The sequence below is a fragment of the Hippopotamus amphibius genome, chromosome 3, assembly GCF_030028045.1.
Source record: "Hippopotamus amphibius kiboko isolate mHipAmp2 chromosome 3, mHipAmp2.hap2, whole genome shotgun sequence".
NCBI lineage: Eukaryota > Metazoa > Chordata > Mammalia > Artiodactyla > Hippopotamidae > Hippopotamus > Hippopotamus amphibius.
Genome location: NC_080188.1, coordinates 111,650,973 through 111,673,492, shown reverse-complemented (window position 1 = coordinate 111,673,492; position 22,520 = coordinate 111,650,973). Strand labels below are relative to the sequence as shown.

Genomic DNA, 22,520 nt, shown 5'->3' with positions numbered 1-22,520 from the left:
AAAAACTCCCAACAAACAAAAGCCCAGGACCAGATGGATTCACAGGTGAATTCTATCAAACACTTTGAGAAGAGCTAACACCTATCCTTCTCAAACTCTTCCAAATTATAGCAGAAGGAGGAACACTCCCAAACTCATTCTATGAGGCCACCATCACCCTGATGCCAAAACCAGGCAAAGATGTCAGAAAATAAGAAAATTACAGGCCAATATCCCTGATGAATATAGATGCAAAAATCCTCAACAAAATACTAGCTAACAGAATCCAACAGCACATTAAAAAAATCATACACCATGATCGAGTGAGGTTTATCCCTGGAATGCAAGGATTCTTCAATATATGCAAATCAATCAATGTGATACACCATATTAACAAATTGAAGGATAAAAAACATATGATAATCTCAATAGCTCAGAAAAAGCTTTTGACAAAATTCAACATCCATTTATGATAAAAACTCTCCAGAAAATGGGCATAGAAGGAAATTACCTAAACATAAAAAAAGCCATGTGTGACAAACCAAGAGCCAACATAGTCCTAAATGGTGAAAAACTGAAAGCATTCCCTCTAAGGTCAGGAACAAGACAAGGATGTCCACTCTCACCATTATTATTCAGCATAGTTTTGGAAGTGTTAGCCCCAGAAATCAGGGAAGAAAATGAAATAAAAGGAATCCAAATTGGTAAAGAAGTAAAATTTTCACTCTTCGCAGATGACATGATATTATACATAGAAAACCCTAAAGACTCTACCAGAAAACTCCTTTAGTTTTTATTTAAACACACACACATATGCAATTATTATTTCCCTGATACTTTTAAGCTGCACATTTGACTTACTCCTTAAAGCAAGTTTATTTTATTTGTTTTTCACAGAGTGACTTAGTTTGATATCTTTTAGTATAATGTTTGCATTGTGATGAGATATCTGTGTCCTGTCCAATTTCAAGAAAATGATCAAACCATAGTCATAAGCTATCATATTTTGGTTCATAATTTCTATCCCAAGAAGAATTAGGCAATACCTTGCCCAATTATCGCAGCTCACAGACCACCACCTACATCCAAATGGTGCACACATGGCATATGCCATCTTATATTGCTGTATGTATATTGTATATTTGCTGTTTCAATCCTATTTCCGTTTGAGTTGACCGTTACCTAGCTGACTCTTTCAGATTTCTTCATTCAGGGAAGGATTAAACTCATTGGTGTCCTTTAGTGCATTCTAGCAGGGCCTTCTGGCCATAGCATGTCAAAAACTTGAATTGTGAAAAAAGTAGTAGTGACACTGACTTCGAAAAAAATCTAATCAGTGATTCTATTTCCAAAATATTTGATATTGGTTAATATGCAGTACCTCTCTACAAAATTTACAAGTTCCCAAGTGCCTATTGCTTTCCCATATTATATAATATTGATATAAAAGAAATTAGGTTAACATTTCCATTTCTAGTCAGGCTGAAAAAATTCAGAATTTCTGGGATAATTAACAAAATGCCATTTTTTTGGTAGCTGCCATTCTTCACTTGCTGATTTTAATTAAGTAATTGCTGATCATTAAGTAAAGAAACTGAAGTTAGAGTTTGTGTCAATGATGAAACTGTGTCTCTGGGTCTTATTACAAAACTCTTCACTGAAAACAGAATTCCCTACTGTAATTGCTAAAAGTGGGTTTACATGCTAATCAGTTTCAAGGGGCCTTATTAAAATGATGTTTCTCAGCTTTTCCATGGGGACATATTAACAGAAACCAGTTTCAACAGACATAAAGTTTCAACTCAATATTGATGAATTTGCAGTGTAGTTTGAGTGTTGAAATAACCATGTAATTCCTCAGGTATGGCTCTGTTCTCTGCCTTGAAGCACTTTCCTTTGGGAGAGGAGACTGCAGGTGGGAAGAGAAGAGGCTTTTGAGGAGGATGTTGGTTTGTGCTCAGGCTCTTCTATTATCTCTGCGTGTACACTTGGGAAGGTCATAAACTCTGAGCCTCAATTAAGAAATAAAAAAATACTTACAGCAACAGGCGACTTTGAGGAGTAAACCTTTGATGGATATTAAATTACTTCACAAACTGCAAATTGATGCTGCTGTGCTGGTTACGAGTAGAATGACAATGATAACAACAATGGCAACAGAGTTTAAGACGTATTGGGTGCTCATTACATGCCAGGCAAGGTACTCAAAAAGTCTACATGCATTATATGATTATTCCTTACAAAACAGTATGGTGTAGAAAAATGTTCCCACATGTTAGAGAAGAGAAACTCAGATAATTTAAATAATTGATCTCAAGTTACAGCTGATTAATTTGTTAGCTAGAATCAAGAATCAAGGTATAACTGCAGAATGGTTATATATTTCAAAATTAAGGTAATGCAAAATTCTCAAGAAGGTATTATTATAGTGTCCCTTTCAGTATGTGTAACAAAAATCTTGGATACTTGTGTTATTTGTAGTAATAGTATGATAGATAGATAAATAGGTAGAGACATAAATAAATACATACATATATACATACATATAACATTTTATATATATATATATATCAAAGAAATTCTTTCTCTCCCTGCAAATAAGAACCCCACTCTAGAATCCCTTGATCACAGCAGCATAACCCAGAGAACAATAAACTATGAAAGTACATCTCTAAATTCTCTTATTTTTGAGGTACACACACACCACCTATAACATGTAATTTTTTTCATTTTGATTTCCATTTTTTTTTCTGTTATCTTTTCAACATAGCAGTTTCTTTCAAATTCACTGCATGCTTTTCCACCATGTTAAGCCACTATCTTGTTCCAGGGAACGTGTTGGAATGTCTCTGATTATATCAATCTGTGTGTAAGGCATTTCTATGGTTTCTATTACAGGATTTAGTTCAGATTCATGAATAGGAACGATGGCGCTCTGTTTATCCATGGCCCTGAGTGTCTTTCTAACGTCTCCTGCTTTTCCCCTCCTTGTCTGCCATAAAGTTTCTCTCCTTCATTGACTGTGGCTGTACTTCCTGTACTTGCACTCTCTGGGTCACTGAAACGCTTTTCCACAGTGTTTCCTTTCTGCAAAAATGTCTCATTCCTTCTCATCTTCCAAGTACAAGCTCAAAACTTAACACTGCGGTAGAAGTTTTACTAAATTAACTCAATCGTCTCCTTACATGATCCCCAAAAGTGCAGGGTGGATGTTCATTGATCATTTCTTGGTAAACTCTGCATCTTCCTGTTCCAGTTATAATTTTCATATGATATTATACAGGTATTTTCCATATATTTCTCTCTCATTGAGCTACCTGAGAGGAGAGACGTTGACAGAGTCGTAACTTGAACTCCAGTGACTCAGGTAGAGTGGCAACTCAGATTATTATTTTTAGTAAATAGTGGACTAATTCAAATGAAACCTAAAAGAAAAGCAGCAAACTATTGGGATATTATTTTCTTTCATGCCTTTTTTATTTGAATATTTTTAATGTATGTCTTAGTTCAATACACATACAAATAATAGATCTCACACTATTGTAAAGAGATTTCCTCCACAGTAGTTTTTACATTTCTAATAATAGGGGTGTCATTTAGGGGAAAATTTTTATTGTTCAGATTACTGATTTCCTTGGGTTTTGCTGACCACATTATTTGTAAATTATGTTTTTGTTTCTCACTTTTAACCATCATAACTGTTAGGCCTTGAGGGAGGATGAACAAGTTTCTGGAAATCAGTTTAGTTAGAAAGATGGCAAGTTTCAAAGATCTTTTTAATCCAGAATGCTTATTAAAGGCTTTATAATTGCCTTTTAACCAAAAACTATATTTAATACTCCTTTTGGAATTAAGACCAATACCCTCTGGTTTAAAAACCAAATCATCCTTGCCTTTGTTTACATATATTATATCCTCCTTCTATGTCTTAGTTCTAAACTCTTCATTAGTCACGTTCAGAGATGTCAACTTCAAAAGACAACTTCTCACTCATTTAGAAAACATTTTGAAGATTTTATTTATATATATATATGTAATATATATAAATATATATAAAAATTTCCTGTGTGAAGATTTGCTGGCCTCTATGATAATAACTTTAATAGAGATGTACTAATATTTCAAAGCCCAAACTGATACAACTATTGACAGATTTTTAATTTTTTTAATCTTTTTACTAAAGAAACTAGTTATTATATAATCAGCATTTCACTATGGAAATTTTCAAGTCTATACAAAATTAGAAGATTTGATATAGTAATTCCCCTCATAAAAACTGCCAACTTCAGCATGTCCATTCATGGTCAGATATGTGTCATCCATATCTTTTATCCCATCTACTAACTCCCAAAGTTATTTTGAAGTAAATCTCAGACTTCACACCATTTCATTTATTGATGTTCTCCAGGCATAGACCACCAGGAACAAGCGTCTAGTCAAGGTGGTGTTACTGTTGCTTGTTTCAACAAGGGAAATTGCATACCTGGGAAACAGGGGCACTTCAGCAAGAGGTCTTAGGGACTGGACTTCTATGAGATTTCAGCCTGTGAGGTTATTTATGGTAGGGTTCATGGAAGCATGGTTGCCCTCCTGATTGGGTGCTTTGTGATAGAGGCAGCATTTTTGTGATCTGGTGTGTTGATAGTTCTTATTCAGAAAGTGGGCATATTGGAGGAGGGCTAAAGCTTTAATTGGTAAGGAAGCAACAGTCTCTTGTATCAGCCCAGTGAGTAGGGTGTTTGATCGTTTTTTGTGGTTTAGGCGGTGCTATTGATTTCACTAGTGCTCTCGCATTATTACAGAGTGGTTCTGCCCTTGTCTCACTTCATGGCCATCACCATGTAAACTCTTCTCATATCTGTGTTCTGTGAGATTATTGATATTCTGTAGCAGAATGCTACGACTTGGCTTTTAGTGCCAGACCAGATTCCTGCTGACAGTTGTCAAGAGATGCTTTATCCTTCCTCACATCCACACAGTTTTCATTTCAAATATATAATTTTGACCACATGAATAAAATGTGAAAAGTTAATATTTTAAATAGATAGTAAAGATCCATGCATATGACAAACCATTTCCCCATTTCTAAGAATAATAATTTTGGCCTTTCTTTCTTTCTTCTTTTCTTTCTTTCTTTCTTGGCTGTTTTGGGTCTTATTGCTGCACGTGGGCTTCTCTCATATTGTGGAAAGGGGGGCTACTCTTCATTGCAGTGTGCAGGCTTCTCATTGCGGTGGCTTCTCTTGTTGTGCAGCACAGGCTCTAGGTGCACAGGCTTCAGTAGTTGTGGCCCACAAGTTCAGTAGTTGTGGCACATGGGCCCTAGAGCACAGGATGAGTAGTTGTGAGGCACGGGCCTTGTTTCTCCGCGGCATGTGGGATCTTCCTGCACCAGGGATCGAACCCGTGTCCCCTGCACTTTCTTAACCACTGTGCCACCAGGGAAGTCCCTTGCCCATTCTTTAAGTACTGGCTTAAGTGTTTCATTTTCCCAGAAGTCTTAGAATGCACCCACCCTTGCTTAAATACATAAGGTAATCATTCCTACCAACAAATTCCCACCACATTTAACTATTAAGAGTAAATGGAATTAACTGCAATGGAGTTAGAGACTTATTGATCAGATTCCTGAGAATCAAACCATATAATTTAAATTAAGAGACAAGTATATATAAAATAGGTAACTAATAAGAAACTGCTGTATAGCACAGGGAACTCTAGTATATAGAAAATAGGTGTATATAAAATAGATAACTAATAAGAAACTACACTCTGGAGCTGAAGTGAAGTATCTAAGATAGAGAAATAAGTTTAAGATTCATTAATAATTGAAGTTCTGGGCGTAAGAAAAAATCTATAATAAAGTGAAGAACTAAAAGAAATAACAGCAGACAATTAGAGGCCAAAACTGAAATCAGTGAAGTAGGAGAAAAACAGAGAAAATGTGATCCTTGCCAAATTCCCAATGACATTTTTTACAGTCCTAAAATTCATATGGAACTACAAAAGACCCTGTATGGCAAAAGCAATCCAAATTCAAAAGAATGAAATTAGACCCTTTTCTTATATCATACGCAGAAGTCAACTCAAAATGAGTTAAAGATTTAAACATAAGCCCTGGAACTATAAAATTCCTTGAAGAAAACACAGGGAAAAATCTTCATGACATTGGGTTTAGCAATGTTTTTTTGCATATGACACCAAAAGCACAAGCAATAAAATCAAAATTAGACAAGTGGTGCTTCATCAAACTAAAAAGCTCCTATACAGCAAAGGGAACAATCAACTGAGTAAAAAGCAACCAAAAAGGTGGGAAAAAATATTTGCCAACCATATAGCTAATAAAGAGTTAATGTCTGGGAATTCCCTGGAGCTCCAATGGTTAGGACTCTGTGCTTTCACTTCCTAGGGCGTGAGTTCAATCCTGTTCAGGGAACTAAGATCTGGCAAGTTGTGTGGTGTGACAAAAAAAAAAAAAAAAAAAATATATATATATATATATATTTACTGTCCAAAATATGTAAGGGACTCCCACAACGCAATAGCAACAAAACACAACAGAACAAATAATGCAATTAAAAAATGGGCTAAGGACTTGAATAGGCATTTCTCTAAAGAGGACTGTAAATGACCAACATGTATATGAAAATATGGTTAACATTGCTAATCATCAGGGAAAGACAAATCACAACCACAATTTGATTATCACCTCATACCAGTTAGGATGGCTATTATTTTTTTTTAAAAGGAAGGAAAGAAAGAAAGAAGGAAGACAGAAAGAAAGACAGAAAGAAAGACAAAAAGAAAGAAAGAAAGAAAGAAAGAAAGAAGGAAGAAAGAAAGAAAGACAGAAAGACGAAAGAAAGAAAGAAAGAAAGAAAGAAAGAAAGAAAGAAAGAAAGAAAGAAAGAAAGAAAGAAAGAAAAAGAAAGAAAGAAAGAAAGAAAAAGAAAGAAAGAAGGAAGGAAGGAAGGAAGGAAGGAAGGAAGGAAAGAAAGAAAGAAAGAAAGGAAGGAAGGAAGGAAAAGAAAGAAAAAAGAAGGAAAGGGATGTATGTTGGTGAGGCTCTCTCCATGTGTTGGTGGAGAAATTGTAATCCATGTACACAGTTGGTGGGAATATAAAATGGTTTAGCCTCTATAGAAGACATTATGGAGTTTACTTGAGATTAAAAAAAGACCTACTATATGATTCAGCAATCCCATTTCAATATATATATATATATATATAGAAATCATAATCTAAAAGAGATTATCTGTACCCCCATGTTCCTTTCAGTATTATTCATAATAACCAATATATGGAAACAATCTAAAAGTCTAACACTGGATGAATGGTTAAAGAAAATGTGGTATATACATGCAATGAAATGTGATTCCGGCTTAAAAAGGAAGGGAATTCTACCATATGTGACAACATGGATAAACCTGAAGGATATTATAAGTAAAATAAGCCAATCACAGAAGGACAAACAATGCATTATTCCACTTACGTGACGAGTCTAAAATAGTCACAGAAACAGAGCAGAATGGTGATTTCCAGGGGCTGGGAGGAGGGGTGAATAAGGGTTGTTTAATGGAAAGAAAGTGTCAACTATATAAGATGAACAGCTCTAAAGACCTTCTGTACAATACTTTTTCTATAGTTAACAATATTTTATTGTGCAGTGAAGAATTTAAGAGGGTAGATCTCATGTTAAATGTTCTTACTACAATTAAAAAAAGAAACAAAACAAGAAAATCATGGTATTGTAAATGACAAGAAGTGAGATGAAGTACAACATTTTCAAATTTCAGAGGAAATCCAACTAAGAGTTGACAAATGTTTATTGTATTTACCAATAATATATGATAGTCAGATAAGCTAGAAAGGACTGGGGTTAGTGGTGTAGGGAAAAGCTGGAGGGAAAAGACAAAAGATTATGAGAACTTGGAAGCAGTAGACAACTTCTTCAAGAATTTTGGCTAATGCTATGAGTAATGTTTTACACACACACATTTTGAAATTGGTTTGAAAATGGTTTTCTAGTTTGAAATTTGTGGAAAAAAATGAATCTTGCCATTAATAATAACACATTTCCTTTATTGTGCAGATTTACCAAGATAGAGTCTGACACTGGTAGAAGCAGTTCTGTTTTTCAGAGTAATTATCTGGATTTTTTATGTTCTGATTTGTCATACTTTTTAAAAAAATTTTTATTGAGATATAATTGACAGTACAATAGACTTCATGTATTTGAAGTGTACAATTTGATTTTTTTTCTTATTAGTAATGTATACATGGCAATCCCAATCTGTCTTACTTTTTAAACTAAATATCTTTTGAATATTAACTACTTATCATAGAGTTTACTGAGTACTTTACATACATTGTCATTCAATATTCACTAAAACTTAAAAGATGTTCTATTTTTACTCGATTTTACAATTGAAGAAATTGAGACTTAAAAAGAATATGGGCATTGCCCAAGTTCTCATAAGTTTAAATTTAAATGCTCATTTTATTCTTTCACAGAACTTGAATTCTTGTTGAAATGAATCAAGGTTTACAGTCTCTTTATGTTTTTGGCCATAGTATAGCCTACTTTTGCTTCCATGGAAACTGTCTGATTGGTATACTTGAAATATAGTTCCTTCAGAGAATACAGATAATTAAAAATAAACTTTAAACTCCTCAATATAATTTGTCCAGCTCATCATACTCTGAGAGAAACGGGTAAGAAAATATTACAGTTTTCAGATATCTCTAGAGGTTTGAATTTAGACTCAAGGGGATCTAGGAACTATTAAATCACTGAAACAACTTCAGAATGAGTGCATTGAGAGCCAGGACCAGGGCTCAGCGGGTGAGCTACAGGAAGTTTATGTAGGATGTAAATCTCCAGCCCTTCACCCGGCACGTAGCTTCCCATTAGAAACCTCTCTCCTTGGTGAGCTGTGGTATTAAATGGAATCATAATACCTCTAACATCCTAACTGCATTTCTTACTTTCATACTCACTGCTTTTCAGTTGTTTCTACAGGATACCTGTTTGCACTTAAAATACTTTATCTTGACCTCTCTCTCTCTAAGTGACCTTATAGTGAGTTAACCAGATAACTTTCTAGAATTACCCTCCCTGCTGCAGTGGTACCCACAAAAGAAAACTGTTTCTTTTGGCTGATGGATTAGAAATACAAGAGCAGATGAGGTTTCCCTTCTAAAATTCTCTTATGAGGGTGGGTCACCAAGAATGGATCTATGCTTAAGTGTTGGTAATAGTGTTTTTAAAATCCATTTTTGGTACTTGGAAACACAACACATAAGGTAAAAATTACCATCTTAAATAAAGAATAGATACTCACCCTAATTTTTGCAATCTGAAGTAAAATAGAAATCTACTGGTACCTCATTTCTCTAATGTTCCTTCTCAAAATAATTTTTTGGCCTCAAACATGGCTCCGAATAATCAAATTCAAACCAGGGCTTCAAGCTTTTTTTTTATGCCATGTCATGTCATTTGTATGTGTTTTGGGATGCATGGAAAGAACACATGATGGCTGAAGAAGGGGTCATGTCTGCTCCTCTGCAGTGCACTGCTGGTTCACATGCCTCTGCAGGGTGGATGGTAAGTTCCCATAAAGAAATCAAGCTTGGTGTTGCAGTGGAATGAAGGATGCTGGTTTGGCAAAGCCACCTTAGACCCTGATAAAGCCAGAGCAGAGCATGATAACACTAGGTAGTGAGCAAATCAGGAAATGTCTTGATTAATAAAGCAGAGAATAGGAGAGAGGAGGTTTCTCAATGACCATTCTTTCCTATGATTAAACACTTCTTGTGCAAAGCACTTCTGTGCAAAAGTAATAGATTTTTACAGCTGAAACTATTTCTTTGGTTATTTCATGTTACTTCCTTTTATTTTACTTCTCTAAAATTCAAACATGCACACACACAGATTGGAGTTTTATTCATGTAACTATAAGTTTCTATAGATTCTATAAATTATAGTGGTAAAATACTTCTGTTTGGATTATAATTACAATTATTCTTAATATAAAGTTATTAAAATAACCTATATATTTCCAATTCTGATGAATGATGATTAAACATAAATTTAACTTTTGTTTGAAGTTTGTCTTATTAATGAGATGAGAATGTCTTGCTGAAAGGAATTATCTAAATGCCTAAATTATTTAGAACTCTGAATATTTTAATCCGTGGAGCAAGGGACCATACAAATTTCAGATGAGTAAGAATATTTTCATTTGTAAAGTGAGAGAAAGGTGGATTTTGAGAGGGGCAGACAAAAAAGAACCAAAAGCACAGGTCCTTTCTTAAGCAGATCACTTTCAAAAAGGGACAGATATGGAAATGGAAGGCTGGAAAATTAATTTTCTTAAACTAACTGGTCATCATAATCCTTGGTGAGACCTTTCATATGAACAAAACTAGGCATACTCCACCGTGAATTTGGCCGGCATGATGGAGTCATGTACTCAAACTAATTCAACCATAGATAGGTTAGGCGAACACAACGAAAAGAAAAATAAATAACTTGGAAAGCATGGGTGGGCTCTGCTTATCATTCTAACCATTGAATATGTTCTTTGGTCTATTGATTCTCAAACATGGCCCTACTTTGGAACCAACTGGGGAGCTTTAAAGGTATTGATGCCTCCATGCTACCCAGATGTTCTGATTAAATTGGTAGTGGTTACCTGGGTATTGAGATGTTTAAAACTACATAGGTGATTTCACTGTGCAGTAAAATTTGAGGCAAAGCTCACTCTAGGAACGATGGAATGAAGTGAGAAACATGATGCTTTAAAAAAAAATTGGGGGGTGTAAAATGTGCCAATGATTTTAAGGATTTCCTCTCAAAATTGACAGAGTATGGAAATCACTGCATAAATGGTGAGACTTTGGGGCAGTAATCACTTCAGAGCAACCTATAGAAACTAACTAGAGTCTATGAAGACACATGACATTTGAAAAACTAGGAGAATTGGTAAAATAATAAAATAATCTAGAGAGTTGTAAGATAGGTGCAAAGTCATAAATGCTGTACTTCATGAGGATTTGAACAGGTTTTCATAGGTAATTTTGTTTTCATGTGATTTTTAAATTTATTGAATTTGGAATCCAAATTCCACCTTATTATGCAACTCTGCTATGAACTTATTTTTTCTACCATTAATTTGATGCTTCAGTATTCCACTTAATACTAAATATCCAGCATCGTTAGTGTTTTCATTGATACATTTATCTTCTTACAAGCTTCCCTCTGATTTGGCTTTACATGTTTGTGCTTTGGAACCACCACAAATCCTGAAGTTATATAAAAGAAATATAAAAGAAACTCTAACGTACAGATGGCCTTTGTTATTTTAATTAAAATATTATGACAAATTATAAATAAATCTCTTCCTCTAACACCACTTGTCAGTGAAGGTGGTCTGTTTCACATTCACATTGTATGGTAGTATTCTTATTATTCTCAACTAGGGTTCAAATCATGACTTCACAGCTGGAATTGGTATAAAAGATTTTGTGAGAAAATTTTGAGTAATTTCAAGCCCCATACATCATTAAGAGAACTCAACTCTGAATATTCTTGAATGAAGAAGTTATTTACCAAGAAGGACAGTGTGGCATAGTAACTTTTTAGAAGCTTGGTCTCCTATAATTTTACTTTGGCTAAACTACAGCTTTTGTTTGTGTCTTCTCTAAGCTTTAAAAATTAGGTTCATGCTAGAGAATAGTGGACATGTCTGCCAGGATTGTTGCACATTGAGCAGCATGGCTTGATGATTAGGAATAAGGGCTCTGCAGTCAAACACACCCAGTCACACCCAAACTATACCATCTACTCTCTGTGACCATAGCCTTAAGCCTGTGTTTTTTCCATTGCTTATCAGGGATGATGGGATAGAACTTTCCACATAGTGTGTTAGCAAGAGACTATATCATAGGTGAATTCATGTCTTGCACTAGGTAGAGTATCTGATAAATACAGTCCTCAAATGCAACAGATAAATAATAATAGTAATAAATAAAGTTTGAACTATGAAGGATTTATACATGATACTCTCTAAAGGCTGCTTTCTTTGTTAATATTTTATTGTTCCAGTATATGGAAAATAAAGACAGGAGCAAAAATAAAACCCAAATAGGCTACCATTGGACTTAAAGAAACTAGTCCTCATTTTCAGAGCTGGCAAAAGTACAAATAATTGCAATTATCTGAAGCATTCATCAAGAAGTCCTATAAGTGACCCAATTTTGTTTCTTTTTTATGGTTGAATAATATTCCATTGTGTATACAGATGGAGGTGATGGGAGGGAGATCCAAGAGGGAGGAGATACATGAATACATATAGGTGATCCACTTCATTGTACAGCAGAAACTAACACAATATTGTAAAGAAACTATACCCCAATTAAAAAAAGAAAAAATAACTCATATATATTCCCCAAATACTTATATATACTTACATAAAACTTTGTTTATAACTGATTATTTCTTTAAGATATGTTGCTAAAAGTGAAACTTACTAGGATAAGTACTTTGGATATTTTAAGTCCTTGAAATATATTGACACATATTTTTGGGGAAAAGATGTTTATTTACATGTAGTTTAGAATAAGTTATCTACTTAATTAATGTTATCTTTGGAATGCAAACTTCAAAATGTTGTAAATATTTAAATTGGAAAATAATCCTAAATCTCTTTAATTCTTATGCAAATAAAATTGTGTGTTTTCCCATAGATCTGGTCAATTTCCTTTTAGCATCCATAGCATCAAATACTTATTTTTTTTTTAGTGAACACCCATCATTTTATTTATTTATTTATTTATTTTTTGATTCTTCAATAATATCAGATTTATTAGCTATCATAGATATATATATATATATATATATATATATATATATATACATATTTACACTACCAACTGTAAAATAAATAGATAGTGGGAAATTGCTGTATAAAAAAGGGAGATCAATTCGATGATGGGTGATGCCTTAGAGGGCCAGGACAGGGATCGTGGGAGGGAGTCACGGGAGGGAGGGGATATGGGGATATGTGTATAAATACAGCTGATTCACTTTAGTGTACCTCAAAAGCTGGTACACGAGTGTAAAGCAATTATATTCCAATATGGAGCTTAAAAAAAGATACTTATTTTATACCCGTGGGGGAGGGGGTATGGGAAAGTGTGTAAGTCATACTAGATCATTCTGATTTTTTTTGAAGCTGCAGGAACATACACAAAATTGGAAAATGGGAATATAAATATACATTCATTTCTGAATTGTGTATTTTATGCTGCCATATTTACATGTGCCTTGGAAATTTAGTGGCACCAAAAACACAGGAATATTTTTGTTAGCTGCCTCAAGTGCTTCGTTTCAGATACGACTGAACTTTTAATCAGCATCTTCCCATATTTTCTGAAGTTACAAAGCAAAGAAGTAACGCTTCTTTGCAAAGCAAAGTAACGGTTAAGAAGACAACTCTGAGAGTAAAAGGCTCCTTATCCTGAGTTAGTAATGGCATGTCATTGGATAGCTAAAGCATACCTTTTGCCCACAAGATGACATGATTCAAGGCTAGAAGATACTAAGGATCACCTTCCCCAACACTGGCAGAGGCCATGAAAGGTGTCATTTTTACTCTTCAATTGACAGCAAAATCTGCAAAATCCATCAGAATAAATGGCTGAAGTTAATAGTACTTTTGTCACTGAATTTATCCTCAAGGGAATTACAGGCCGACCAGAGCTTCAGGCCCCATGCTTTGTGGTGTTTCTGCTCATCTATCTGGTCACAGTGCTGGGCAACCTTGGGTTGATAATCTTAATCAGAATGGATACTCGACTCCACATGCCTATGTACTATTTCCTCAGTCACTTGGCCTTTGTTGACCTTTGCTACTCCTCTGCTATCACACCAAAGATGATGGTGAGTTTTGTTGTGGAACACAACACCATTCCTTTCCATGCTTGTGCAACACAACTGGGCTGTTTTCTCACCTTCATGATCACAGAGTGCTTCCTCTTAGCTTCCATGGCCTATGATCGCTATGCAGCCATCTGCAGTCCCCTGCGTTATTCCACACTGATGTCAAGAAGAGTCTGCATTCACTTAGTAGCAGTTCCATACATATACAGCTTTCTGGTTGCCCTATTCCATACCATTATCACCTTCCATCTAACTTACTGTGGCCCCAATGTCATTAACCATTTCTACTGTGACGACCTCCCTCTCTTGGCCCTGTCGTGCTCAGACACACGCATGAAGGAAATTCTGATCTTCGCCTTTGCTGGTTTTGATATGATCTGTTCCTCTTCCATTGTCCTCACCTCCTACCTCTTCATCATTGCCGCCATCCTAAGGATCCGCTCTCCCCAGGGGCGACACAAGGCCATGTCTACCTGTGGCTCCCACATGGTGGCTGTTACTATTTTCTATGGCACGTTGATCTTTATGTACCTGCAGCCCAAATCGAACCACTCCCTGGACACAGACAAAATGGCCTCTGTGTTTTACACAGTGGTGGTCCCCATGTTGAACCCACTAATCTACAGTCTGAGAAACAAAGAGGTGAAAGATGCCTCCCAGAGAGCCTTGGAAAAAGGGTGTGAAACTTTAAAGATGTTGAAATTAAGAAAATAATAATAACACTTTACTAAATACACGAAGAGAAATAAATCAAGCTTTCTCTTTTCAACATTGCTTGTCATTTTTTACCAATCAACTGAAAATGTGATTGTGACTTTAACAGACCAAGATATTTTCTACAAGGACCCAGGCCAATTCTGGAAAGTCAGTTTGATTCAGAGTCCTGTTCAGGCCATTATAGCCTTTAAAGACCATGAAATTATCTTCAAATCCAAACACAAACACACTCTCAAACACACATACTTGTATCCCAAGCAAAGGTAGCAGCATCTTTTTATTAGAACTCAGGAGTCTGGAACCAAGACTGCCCTGAGATTGAATTCTATCCTCTTCCTTTATTAGCTGTGCAACCTGGGATGATTAACCTGAATTCTGTGTGACTCTCTTCCCAACTTTACAAAATAATGGGACCCAACTGATTGGTTCATTTTGAAGACTTTGCAGGTTAATATTTATGAAATGCTTAGAACAATATTCTGTGATATTAAGTGCTATGTAAGTGCTTATTATATAAATGCTTGTTATATGTAAGAAAAATTAATTCATTGAGCTCTCAAAAGCTTATCAGTCTTTAAGTAAGAAGGACAAAGCCTGGTTAGGTTTCTACTACCTGCCAGGAACTTAATCAACTAGTTCTACTTAATCCTATAAATCAAATCTAAGGAATGTGTAAGGTTTCACATTCCTTAGAGTTGGAATCTAAGGAATCATCTGGGCCTCAACTATTTATAAATTGTCTAAGGTCACATAACTAATAATATGAACATCCTAAATGCAAATTCAAGTCTATCTGAAGTTTGTTTTCTTAAAGCTATAGATATTAAGAAAAAAATGGTATTATAATATAGATTATACTAAAATGTGTAATTATAGATTTTTAAATATAATTGGAAGAATGTGGTTTATAAGAAATTGCATTTTATAAATGAATAAATTCAATGTACTTCATATTTGTTCAAATAGAAATAACTGTAGGTTACAATGCCATTTATTCCATCACCCTTATAATATTATAACATGAAATTTAAAAAATTAGTGATTCTAAATGCACTTATTATTTTGACATTTCATAAAAAGTAATTACACTACTGATTTAATATTATATTATTTTACCATTTTGGAAGCAGATTGTGATAATTACAGTCATTATATAGAATGCAGTTTGAGGTTTGTAATATAAGGGGTTTATTTCCTCTTCTTCACTTAATTTGTGAGTAAACCCATGTATGTTGCCATGAGGTGCTTTTAGAACCTTGTGAGATGAACGAATTCTCAGATTTTTAAAGCCTGTTTGACAGAGAAACATGGTGCTTCTATTCACTGCACCTGTTCTCTTCTTGTGAGTGTATATTTATATGGACAGATACCCACACATATTCTCATGTATCACATACAGGACACATAGGAGCATCATAGGAAGTCTCTTTTCACAGGTAAAGAAATTCAAACCTATATAATTTTAATGCCTCACCTGAGGAACACTTCTCTTCTGGAGTTTCCCTTTCTCTTTGTGCTTCATAGAATTATTTACAACAGCAATATTTAAACACTAATTGAACTTTTCATGTCTACACAACTTTAATATCTTACCATTAGCAATCATTTCTTAAGGTAATCCTTACTTTTCTCAGCGAAATGAACTACGAAATTCAAGTGTAATCAACAGACGTGACACAGCTTCTTCCTGAACAGATAGATACACACAGTTCTGTGCAGCCTTTAAAACTGTATTCCAGCAATTGCTCTAGGTGCCTGAGCTCATCTCTTGAAACATCAGTCCTTCTGTCAAAACATCAAAATCAACATTCTTAGGTGGCCTTGGGAGCAGCACTCCCCAAGGACTATCCCAGGCCTGAACCCACTCCAACTCCAGTAAACCTGGCAAAGCCACCATTTGCAAGCAGTCTACATGGGGGCTGCTCCCACACAAGGACACTCCTTCAAGGCAAGGAGAGGTAGATGTTTTGCCTAATTCATAGAAACAGAAACCCAAAGTCAAACAAAACAAGGAGACAAAGGAATAAGTTCCAAATGAAAGAACAGAATAAAAGCCTGGAACAAACCCTAATGAAAAGTTTCCAGATAAGTACCTGATAAAGAGTTCAAAGAAATAGTCAGACAAGACTCACCAAACTCGGAAAAAGAATGGAAGAACTCAGTGGGATCATCAACAAAGACTTAGGAAATATAAGAAAGAATCAGCAGAACTAAAGAATACAATGACTGAATGTTGTTAAAAAGTACGTGAGAGGGAATCAAGAGCAGATTAAATGATACAGAAGAACAATTTGGGTGATCAAATAGTGAGAAATCACCCAATCAGAAGAGCAGAAAGAAGAATTTATAAAAATGAGAGAGTTTAAGGGACTTCCATGACAACATCAAGCATACTAGGGTTCACATTAAAAGGGTCCCTCAAGAAGAAAGAGAGAGAGAAGGGACAGAAAATATATTTGAAGAAATAATGACAGAAAACTACCCTAACCTGGGGAAGAAAACAGACACTTTGGTACAGAACGCAAACTACACGTGAATTCCTTTCAGTTTCTTGAGTAAAAATTGAATTGTTCTTAAAAGAACAGCACCCTCTTTGTATAACTTGTTTTTAAATGTTATATTTGAACAAAATATAATCACTCAGTTCTATAATTTACTCACTAACAATAAGAAAAGGAAGAAAAAGAAGGAAAGTACCTGACATTTATTGAGTGTTTGCCATTGTTTGGCCTAATTCTATATGTTTAGCATTTATCAACTCATTTAATCCTGTTAACAATGCAAAGAAGTAAGTCACACACATTCAAATTTAACAATGTGAAAATCAGGATTTACAAAATAAATAAAGCAGTCTTTAAACCATTTTCCTTTTAAAAAAGGACAATTAGAAAACATATGAAGTTAAAATTTCTTGAAAAAAGGCTTTAATTTAATCTAAAACTCAATCGTTTTAGGCATACAAGATTTTCAAGGATATGTCCAGAATGTAAGTATTCTGATGAATTTAATGTACCGTTTTGTGTTGCTTACTGATGAGTCCCTCATATTCCCTCAAGTATATTTATGTTTACATATTAGTTCAGAGAAGGCCACATTTTTTAGAATAGTTTGATCTCTTCAAAGGACCATTACAGTGTAATCTACGAAGAAGAATCACTAGAGATCATATATCTGTAGACTAATTGTTTCCTCAGACTTTCTTCTTGGCATTTAACTTGGTCTTTAAGTAATTAAATTAAGCCTAGGATGTTGATATTATATAGGTGATAACAGAGGTTGAGGACCATTAGAGTTCATTTCTCCTGAATGTCTCAACTTACATGAGAAAATTGGGCCTCAGAGTTGTTAAGGTCCTTTCCTTAGGTTCTAAGCCAAAGCTGTTATATAATAGCAATGGGACCCAGTGACGTCAAATTGTAGAAGCGAAATATGGTTAGACCTTATAGGAACTGTTAAGATTCTGACTCTGGGGAGATAATGGGAGAGTCTCAGAAGCTTCCAAAATTAACGTCACTGAAAGGTAAAGGAATGATAGAGGCAGAAGGGCCTCTGCCCCGGATGTGGTGACTTTTCCCTTACTTTTCTTTTCCAGAGTATACAAGCCACATGAAGGGTTCATTTGTTGTGCCAGATTAAGGCTCACATATCCTTCAAATTATTTTTTTTATTAAAGAAATAATTTAAATGTAGTTTTTGGATGATAATTTTGTGAATCGCAATTCGTTCTTTAAAAATTTGTGTTGTATAACTATTGTTGGAAATAAAAGATAGTCATTAAAAAACTAAGCTTTAACAAAATTAAAGTCAGATCTTATTTTTCCTCAGTTATTAGCTACATGTACACTAATAAATTACACAAATTGTTTTGAAATTCTTTATTTTTAAAATACCCGTCTCCATAGGGTGTTATAAAAATTAACTGAGACTGTCCATTTAAAGATTTCACATAGCATCAGACACAAAGAAAAACATTCAATAGATGTTAGCTCTATTTTTACTTTGAAAAGTTTGGAATTATGTAAATTCATAATTTATTAAGACAATCTTTAATAAATGTAACAAAAGTAGCTTAATTTTTTTGTTTCAAGAAGAAAATATGTTTATCTTAATAGCAGGAATGGAAGAACCAAAAAAAAAAAAATTCAGTTCAAAATATACAGGCACAAAAATAAATTTAAAAGAATTAAATTGCTTTAAAGATTGCAATAAAATAATTTGTTAGCTTTTATATTTTCACTTTGTTGATTTTAAAATAAAGCATATCATGTTGGCAAATTTTTCTAAAAAGGCTATTACCTGAAACCAAATAAAGAAGATGATTTATGCAACAACAATGCCATAAATAATGTTACTAATTAAGTGTAATAGTCAACATTTATGAAGTGCTTGCTGTGTGCTTTATATTTATATTTATAAAGCACACAGTGCTTTTATATTTATAATCTTATATAATCGTCACACTCAGTCCAAGAGAAAAAAACTATTACTGCTTTTGCAGATGAAGAAACCAAGATACAGAAATGTGAAATACTTTATGCAAGATAACAGCTATTACTTAGAAAAGCTAAAATTGCTAGCCAAACTGTGTGAAGGAAGAGTCCACATTCCTAATCACATTTTATATAGAACAGTCAATGAATTATAACAGTGGGAAATGGCTCCAATGAACTAAACTGATAAGCTTCAGGTGTCACCAAGTGCTCAATGTCAAGGTAGCTCTGCTGGTGCTATCCTGTCAGCTGAATGTAGGAAGAGGAGTGTTAGGAAGATTACCCAGAGTGTCAAAACCAAAAATCCTTGCTATTAAACTTTGTCTTGTTTTCCGGATTATGTATGCAGCAAACTTAAAATACAAGATATCAAATGTTTATCTGTTTTAGTCTGACCCATATGACATGGAATTCAGATAAAGCCCCTATGCCTAATATTCTGTTTTTTTAATTATAAAGATGTCTGGTCAAACTAGATTGAGATTTCTCTGTCTGTCTCTCTGTCTGTCTGTCTCTCTCTCTGTGTGTGTCTCTCTGTCTCTATCTCTCTCTCCCCTTTTACAATTTAACAACTCAAAATTTATGAAATGTCTTTCATGGGGAAATCACTGAGGATGAAAGAGTGGATGAGACATATTCTGAGTAAATGTGAGCACTGGAAGTGAGGAATTTGTTGCATCACTTATCAGCATTGTGACTCCAGATAAGCCACATCTCCAAGTCTTCTGATCCCTCCCTATCCAATGATTTTTTCCAGTTATTTGATAGCCAAATGAGACTTTTCTATAATTCTTTTCAGTGCATTTTTTTACTTCCTGATTTCTCAAGCTATAGATCAATGGATTTAGCACGGGAATCACTACCACATAAAACACCGAAGCAAATTTATCTGTGTTCAGTGAATGACTTGACTTGGGCAGTAGGTACATAAAAATGATTGTCGCATAAAATATGGTGATGGAGGTCAGGTGGGAGACACAGGTAGAGGAGGCTTTCTGTCTGCCTTCAGCAGAATGGATCCTCAGGATGGCAAAGAGGATGAAGATATAAGAAATTATCATGATCAGTAAAGAGCAAAGGGTATTGAAGCGATTATCTGACTGCAGAGCTTTTCAGGCATGAGAATGACATAGAGTAAAGGGTTGCAGATGGCAACGTACCTGCTGTAGGCCATGATTGAGAGCAAGTACTGTTCACAGACTATGAAGGTGATGAAGCAGCACACCTGGATGGCACGTGCATGAAACGTTACACTTTTCACTTCACACAGAAAATTCACCAAGGTGTTTGCGGTGACAGATGAAGTAAAAGAAAAATCAATAAAAGCCAGATGGCTGAGAAAAAATACATGGGTGTGTGAAGCTGTGGACTGACTTGTATTAGCACAATCAAACCAAGATTGCCCATGACACTAGCTAAATAGATGACCAGGAAGACAGCAAAGAGAATGGCTTGAAGCTCTGGATTATCTGTGAGGCCCAAGAGGATAAACTCCGACACTGCTGAATAATTGCCTTTTGCCAAGGTAGAGATGTAAAAGTTTTTTTACAATAAAACCCCCAGAGCACACATTCTGAGTATTCTTGTCTCCCTTGGCAATAATCAAGCAGATGTTAGGAGCTGGTTCTGACCCAATCTGATCTTATGTTGAATGCGTTCCAAGGAGACTCTTCATGTAAATTCTGGTTTCAGAACAAAGTGATTTGTTCTATGCAGAAATTCCAAAGCAAGAAATTCTGTGGGGTTTTGTAAAGATAGAAAGAAGGCATTTTATTTAAAATCTTATATAATTGAAAAAGCTATCTCATTTATTTTTAATAAAAGAAAGTAAAGATTGACCATTATTTGAGCACAAATATTTTTTCCCAAAAATTATTGAAATACTTTAAACAAACTTACACTAATTTTTTGAAAATTTTTAATTACAGGAAATAATAAATTTAAAAAATTGATCCAGAAGAAGTAATATGAAAGGTAATGTTAAATTCTGATGATCTCTATACCAAATATTCAGGTTAATTTTTATTTACTTTGTTCTTTTACTATGATTTCTAGTTTTCTTTAAATTATTATGTAATATTTGTGAATTAAAGGGAGAAAAAACCCTTAGAAATGTAGATAGTCTTGCTTTTTTGAAATACACGTGACATGATTAAAAATACATTAAAGTGATTCAGAAAACACATTTATCATGTATCTTCTAACATCCAAAGGCAAAGCAGGAGAAAAAAAAATTAGGATAAATTTGTAGAAATACAAACTGTTTTCTTGCAGAATAAAAGAAAATAGCTTTTAATGATCTTCATTTGAGCCGAAGAGAGATACATTTGATTTTTCTTTTCACTGCTTTACCTCAGATCATCTTTGCATCAACCCTATAGACTGGCAACATAGCTATCATCTTCACTCCCAGATCTGGAAACTGAGTGTGAGAGCTTAAATCCTGTTCATGCTTCATGATTAGTGTGGGGTGAAGCAAAATAACTCACTAACTAGTTCTTAACTCCCTAACCTTAATTCATAGTTTCTAGAAATGAACTATTTTCAGTGAGGCAAGAATTTCCCCATTAACTAGACAATTCTGGAAAGGCAGTCTTTAAGTCTGGCTACCTCAAGTGTTTGAAACAGTGCCTTTTTTATACTATGTGCTAAGTACATCAATTTTAGCTCTTAATTGTAGTAGTGATTTACAGATTTAGGCTTACTCTTGAGAAACCTGTGTGTAATCCCATCATACAGATGACTGCAGGAGGGTACTCTTTTTGTAATATTTTGAAGTGTTCCTCCATTGCCTCACTGACCTGTGATCTCAGGTCATTGCCTTTCCTAACTCTTCCTCTTTCTAGCACTTATATTTCTCTGATGTGTCAGCACCTGTGTAGCTCTTGCTCTGACTTTCCCAAACTCACCAATATCTTCAGTCATTTTAGTTTCTTTTTCTTAAACTGAAACTTGGCTCATCCTTGAAAACCTACTTCTCTCCAAGTCTCCACAGGCTGCTCTGTTTGAAACTCTCCACATATTTTAAATCTGGCAGGTGAAATAAGACATTGCTCATGCTTGCAACATTATTCCTTATTTATTGCCACTTCTTGTATTCGAGTACATTCCCCTGATGCTTGGAGGCTTATACCCATATTCACTGTCCTCGCATCTGCATTCAGGTCACTCCCTCTCATTCACTGAAGGCTCTGGTATTAATACAATTCTGTTTCTCTTTCACAGAGTTGTCATCAGCACCAATGCACACCACATATTTAACAACAAGTCTTCTCAGATCCTTACTCTTGATATCCGGACGCCACCACCATTCGGCTTGAGCTTTCCATGCCCGTGGTTCCATTTTGAAGATTGTTTTATATGGCAATTGATCCAATGTTACATACCCA

The 22,520-nt window shown here is 34.8% G+C and overlaps 1 protein-coding gene and 1 pseudogene across 1 annotated transcript; one reads left to right on the top strand and one right to left on the bottom strand.

Moving 5' to 3' along the window:
- The first annotated feature begins 13,678 nt into the window (after nt 1-13,678).
- On the top strand, nt 13,679-14,638 carry LOC130849539 (olfactory receptor 1038). Its single transcript, XM_057728505.1, has one exon. The coding sequence runs from the start codon at nt 13,679-13,681 to the stop codon at nt 14,636-14,638; it is 960 nt and encodes a 319-aa protein (XP_057584488.1).
- A 5,250-nt stretch (nt 14,639-19,888) lies between these two features.
- On the bottom strand, nt 19,889-20,703 carry LOC130849899 (olfactory receptor 5AL1-like; annotated as a pseudogene).
- Between the last annotated feature and the right edge of the window lie 1,817 nt (nt 20,704-22,520).